The sequence below is a fragment of the Rhinopithecus roxellana genome, chromosome 2 (genome assembly GCF_007565055.1).
Source record: "Rhinopithecus roxellana isolate Shanxi Qingling chromosome 2, ASM756505v1, whole genome shotgun sequence".
NCBI classification, from domain to species: domain Eukaryota; kingdom Metazoa; phylum Chordata; class Mammalia; order Primates; family Cercopithecidae; genus Rhinopithecus; species Rhinopithecus roxellana.
The window spans coordinates 40376890-40382889 of NC_044550.1; the positions used below are offsets into that span (position 1 = coordinate 40376890).

General features: G+C 36.8%; 1 protein-coding gene across 1 annotated transcript in view; it reads left to right on the plus strand.

Annotated features, from left to right (window-relative positions):
• Positions 1 to 5585, plus strand: part of LOC115893861 (ankyrin repeat domain-containing protein 17-like) — a 135400-nt gene extending 129815 nt beyond the window's left edge. The window contains 4 exon segments of the mRNA XM_030919086.1: positions 5183 to 5294; positions 5436 to 5462; positions 5465 to 5506; positions 5509 to 5585. Of these exon segments, the coding sequence (XP_030774946.1) occupies positions 5183 to 5294; positions 5436 to 5462; positions 5465 to 5506; positions 5509 to 5585 (258 nt within the window).
• Positions 5586 to 6000: the final 415 nt, after the last annotated feature.

Consider the following 6000-nt stretch of genomic DNA (forward strand, 5'->3'; position numbering starts at 1 on the left):
AATCACAGTGATTTAACATGAGAAATTAAAGAGGCCAGCAAAAATTAATTAACAGTGATATGTATAATATGCTACCATTAAAGCATTCTGCTTTAAAATACATGCATTCTACTTGTTCATATGGACTGGTTTTAACAGGTTATTTATTTTACTGATTATTCTCATTTATCGAATACCTTGAAGTGCTATCCTGCTTTTTAAGCTTACATATAACCTGACTGGGTTAGAGAATGAGGTAATGATTTCGAAGGTTGTGGAAGTCTAAAAAAAAGTTCAGCTCTTTAAGTCCTAGTAGTTTTCAAGTTAATTTAATTATGTTAAGAGTAATTAATAGGGCGCGGTGGCTCACGCCTGTAATCCCAGTGCTTTGGGAGGCTGAGGTGGTTGGATCATGAGATCAGGAGTTCAAGACCATCCTGGCTAACACGGTGAAACCTCGTCTCTACTGAAAATACAAAAAAAAAATTAGCCGGGCATGGCGGCAGGCACCTGTAGTCCCAGCTACTCGGGAGGCTGAGGCAGGAGAATGACGTGAACCTGGGAGGCGGAGCTTGCAGTGAACCAAGTGAGCCACTGCACTCTAGCCTTGGCGACAGCGAGACTCCGTCTCAAAAAAAAAAAAAAAAAAAAAGTCATTAATAGGTGTACTTCCTTTTTTTTTTTTTTTTTTTTTTAATTTTTTTTTTTTTTTTGAGACAGGGTCTCACTCTGTCACCTAGGTTGGAGTGCAGTGGCACCTCACAGCTTGCTGCAGCCATGAACTCCTGGGCTCAAACTATCCTCCCGCCCCAAACTCACGAGTAGCTAGGAGTACAGGCATTGCACACCACTTCTGGCTAATTTTTATAGAGATGGGATCTTGCCGTGTTGCCCAGGCTGGTCTCAAACTTCTAGCCTCAAGTGATCCTCCTGCTTCAGCCTCCAAAAGTGTTGGGATTACAGGCATGAGCCATTGTACCCAGCATACTTCCTTTTTCAAAGACACTTCACACAGTTCACTGCTTTTTCGCCTAAATTTCAGCTCATTAAAAGTTGTTTTTCCTTCAGTATTGCCATCTGTGTTACTATTTCTTGTTTTCATTCTGTATCACCATTATAAAATTGAATAGTCATGTTGATAACTTACAGAATATTTTTACATTAGATATATTTTTATCATTTTTTATAAGCCAGAATTCATCATAACAACCTCTATTAATGGTATAGAATGGTGTATACTTTATGGCATCATGGGCTCACTGAAATTTTCTTTAGAATATAAACCTGAATGAGCTCTTAAAGCTCTGGACATCTATCTCCCTTTTCAGGTTTAGGACTTCCTCTTAGATATGTGACAAGGAATATAACTTCTTGACTAATGTAACTGTGTGCAATATAATTTGAGTTTAAGGATTCTTTCTTTAACTGATACCTTGCTTTCTACAAAATCGTCAACTGCATTGTAATTATTTCCGTTGATCAGCAGTATTTGAAACACCTGTTTTTTTCTTTGTCATTATTAATATTAACCCAAATTTCTATTTCAGTTCATTTGTTTATTGATGTGTTGAGAAACAGAGTGTTATTTCTTACCATTTTGGGATTGTGTAGGTGTTTTTAGGAGGATGGAAGTCTCACTTCAGGCTTTTTAAATTCTTTCATTATTATCTTAAAAGAATATCATGTTCATTGGTTTAGTTTCTCCTTGATGTAGAAATACAATGGAGTTGCCCACTTTTAACTTCATTTCCACAAAGAATTTAAAGCTGCTTTCTTAGCTTTAAATGTTTGTTTCTTGAAATCTCATAATACATTATTATGCTTGTCTCCTAGTTTGAACCTGAATTCGCTGTGTATAGTAATCAGTAAGCTCCTTTGAGTCCTATATTATCTTTGTCAAGATAGAGTACTTAGTATGAGTACTTTGAATATAAAAGGTGCTTAATAAATGTCAGTTGAATTTGTGTTTTATAATATTGGAAAAAACATTTTACTGATCCACTGAAATTTTCCGTGCTTATCTTTTGCAAATTTTATGTACATCTCTTCATTTTCTATTTGAGCTTTCCTAAATTACTCTTTAAACCCTGGAAGAATTTTAGAAACCTTACAAACTTCATCATAAAATTGATTCTTCTGCTGATTGCATATGCACCAACATAGAGTGTACATAAGACACATACACTTAACATTATATTCACCACAATCTGCTTTGCCTTAGGGCCCCTCTGTGATATAGTGGGGAGAGCAGGATTTTGTTATCAAGAAGATCTTCTTGGGTTTTTTAAAGCACACCTCTACCAGTTGTTAGCTTATGTGGCCATCGGAAAGTTATTTATCAGAGCCTTTATCTCCTTTTCTCTGAAATCAGATATAATTTTTCCTATAAACCTGAGATGAATATCAAATACTATAACACAGTCAGAGCTGTCACTCATTTAAGTTTCATGTCCTTCTCCATTGTTGTAGTTGGTGCATCTCTCCCTTGTGGCCATCCCTGATCTCTGCAGTCAGTAGCTCTGCTCTCTGCCAGCCTCTTCTGCAGAGCAGCTTTTGCGGTCTCCCTCTTCATCACTGACTAGTAGGCTTTTTCTTTTTCTTAACTCTTATTGATTTTGCCTTTTGTCTTTTGTTTTCATTTCTTATAATGAAATTTGGTCTTTAGAGTTATTTGCATTCTGGGAGAATATGCTTTTCCTTTTTATAATTATTACGTACATTCTACAAATACAATGTGTAAGTGCAATCAATGCTACATATATACTCCCTTGTTTATTATGTTTATTAGTAACAGTTTTTGAATCTATGACCTTTTACAGCTTTTGCCATTTATTTTGCTTAACTATCATCTATTATTTCCTAAGTAGTGCATCACTTACAGGTAGAAAATACAAACATGGATAAGACATATTCTTTACCTCCCAGGATTTATAGTCTCTGTGGGTGATAAATATATAAGGCAGATTGGTGATAAGTACTATAATAGAGATATGTATGGGAAAGTGAGGGAAATGCTCAGAGCAACACTGTCCAGTTGAAAAATAAGATGAGACACGTTTGTAATTTTAAATTATCTAGTAGTCTCATTAAAAAATGTGAAAAGAAACAAATGGGATGAATTTTAAAATATTTTATTTAACTTAATATATCCAAATATTGTTTTAACATGTCATATAATCAATACACCACAATTGCTGAGATAATTTACATTTTTTTTCATACTAAAAGTCTTCAAAACTTGGTGAGCATGTTACACTTATAGCTGGAGTGATCAAATCATTTTGGTTTTCCTGAGACTTTCCTGTTTTAGCACCAAAAGTCCTTCTCCCAGAAACCCCTTCAGTCCCAGATTTGTCACCCTACTTAAAGTATATCTAAATTTGGATTTCATTGGAAATACTCAGTTTGTATCTAGATTTGATTAAATGTACAGTTGAAAAGTAGATTCATTGACTCAAATTGAGACATCCTAAGTTTTCCAAGAACCAAATTGAGTATCAGTTATTAAATTTAAATTAAAGTTAAATACAATTTAAAATTCAGTTCCTCTGTTACACTAACCATATTTCAAATGCTAATAGTCATGTGTTGCTTGTAGAGTACTAAAGGTATCTAGCTGGGCATGGTGGCAGATGCATGTAAACCCAGCTACTCAGGAGGCTGAGGCAGGGAGAATTGAGTGAATCCAGGAGGCAGAGATTGCAGACAGCTGAGATCACACCACTGCACTCCAGCCTGGGTGACAGAGCGAGACTTCATCTCAAAAATATAAAATAAAATAAAAAATAAAAGTATGAGAAATTAGATAGTTCGCTAGGTTAGCATTGAAACTATAACAGAATATGAACACTGGTAGATCTAGTGTTGGTCATTATCATTAGCAGAAGGCAGAAGCAAACCATATGTAGATGGTGTCATGTCTTATTATAATAGTTTTTCAAAATACACAGTATATTTTGGATGTTTTGTTCCTTTAAGTATTTTGGAGCTTTGTTCTCAAACACAGCTAAGTTACTTGGAAACAATTTTTTTTTTAATTTCAAGGCCTACTTTTCAGTTTGTTAGGTGGGTCCACAACTGCTAATTTGACCCTACTACTGAGGATTCTACTTGACATCCTGTGTGTTTTGAGGTCTTTCTACTCTGGCTGGTGGGAACCAAACTATTCCTGGCCCCATGTGAGCCCTGGGTATTATTCAGCCTGACTCTCTCTGGTGGTCCTTCCCTGGCCTCGGATAATTTCCTCATGCACATGGACTGATCAAAACTCAGCTGAAGGTTTGAGGGGAATCCTCTGCACATCTCCAGAGTACCGTCTCCGCAGTACTCTCATCTTCAATAATCTGCTCCATGAATTCTAGCCACCTTGACCTCTCCAAATTCTGTTTTCTCAAGTTGGGGAGACTGCCAGGCTCTGTTTGGATACTTGCTCCCTGCACACTATAGCCTGGAAACTCCCCAGGCAGTAAGTTGGGTTAATCATTTCTGTCTTCAGGGATCACTGTTCTGCACTGCCTGTCTAAATACCATCGTTTCAAAGAGTTTTTTTTTTTTCTTTTTTAGTTATTTGAAATAGGAAAATAAATCTGATCTATGTTTCTCCATTAATGGCTGAAAGCAAAAGTTAATCCACAGTATTTCTTTCACCCGCGTGATTGAAAGTCATACTTTATTTTCCTTGATGCTTGTAGTCTTTTTAAAAAAACTCACAAGTTGGCTACTAATATGGAAACAAGTAAACCTTGCTTTTCTTTTCTTTTTTTGTTTTTTTTTTTTTTTTTTGAGATGGAGTCTCGCTCTGTCACCCAGGCTGGAGTCCAGTGGCGTGATCTTGGTTCACTGCAACCTCTGCCTCCCAGGTTCAAGCGATTCTTCTGCCTCAGCCTCCGAAGAAGCTGGGACTACAGGCACGCGCCACCACGCCTGGCTAATTTTTGTATTTTTAGTCGAGATGGGGTTTCACCCTGTTGACCAGGGTGGTCTCGATCTCTTGACCTCGTGATCCGCCTGCCTAGGCCCTCTCAAAGTGCTGGGATTACAGGCATGAGCCACTGCGCCTGTCCGTAAACCTTGCTTTTCAAATGTTTGATATTATAGAGTGGTACATATGTATTTGTGTGTATTTGGTATGTTTGCATATTACGTATTTGATATTAACATCTTAAGTTATTTAATAAACTAACCAAAAAATAATTTCTTATAGACTGAGAGTAATCATGACACGGCGCTAACACTTGCCTGTGCTGGTGGCCACGAGGAACTGGTACAGACACTGCTAGAGAGAGGAGCTAGTATAGAGCACCGAGACAAGAAAGGTAGGGCCACTTTTGTTTTATTTTTTGGAATAATGGTCAAAATATTTATTTAGGAACATTATTTCTTAGTCCTATTTTGAAGGTTAGATATTTTGTTCTTTTGCCTTAGCATGTAGTGAGAAGACCATTATTTTTCTCCAGGTTTTACTCCACTCATTTTGGCTGCCACAGCTGGTCATGTTGGTGTTGTGGAAATATTGCTGGACAATGGTGCAGACATTGAAGCTCAGTCAGAAAGAACCAAGGACACACCACTCTCCTTGGCCTGTTCTGGGGGAAGACAGGAGGTAATGTTTCCCCTTAGTGTAATTGTTTTTCTCTGTCTGTTTAGCAAATGTGTACTTTCACTTATATTATTTTTTCTATCAGAACAATGCTTTTACGTTTAGATTTTTCACAATAGCTGAAACTATTATTTACTAACAAAAAGATGAGTATCTTTGTTAGCATAAGCTGTCTTGCCAGAAAAATCACACATTGTTTAGAATCCTGCTTATCTAAAAGTAGTACTGCGCCATGCATTTAGGGTAGGAGAAAGATTATTGCAAGTCAAATCAGTAAGTTCCTAATGTACAGGGCCTATATTCACTCATCTTTGCCAGCCCTATAGTACATGGCATAAGGTACTTAATCCCAGTCTCTGTTGCTGTCTATAAGATTAGTAGGGAATTAAGAATATTCAATTTTTATGTGTTTTGAGAACTCT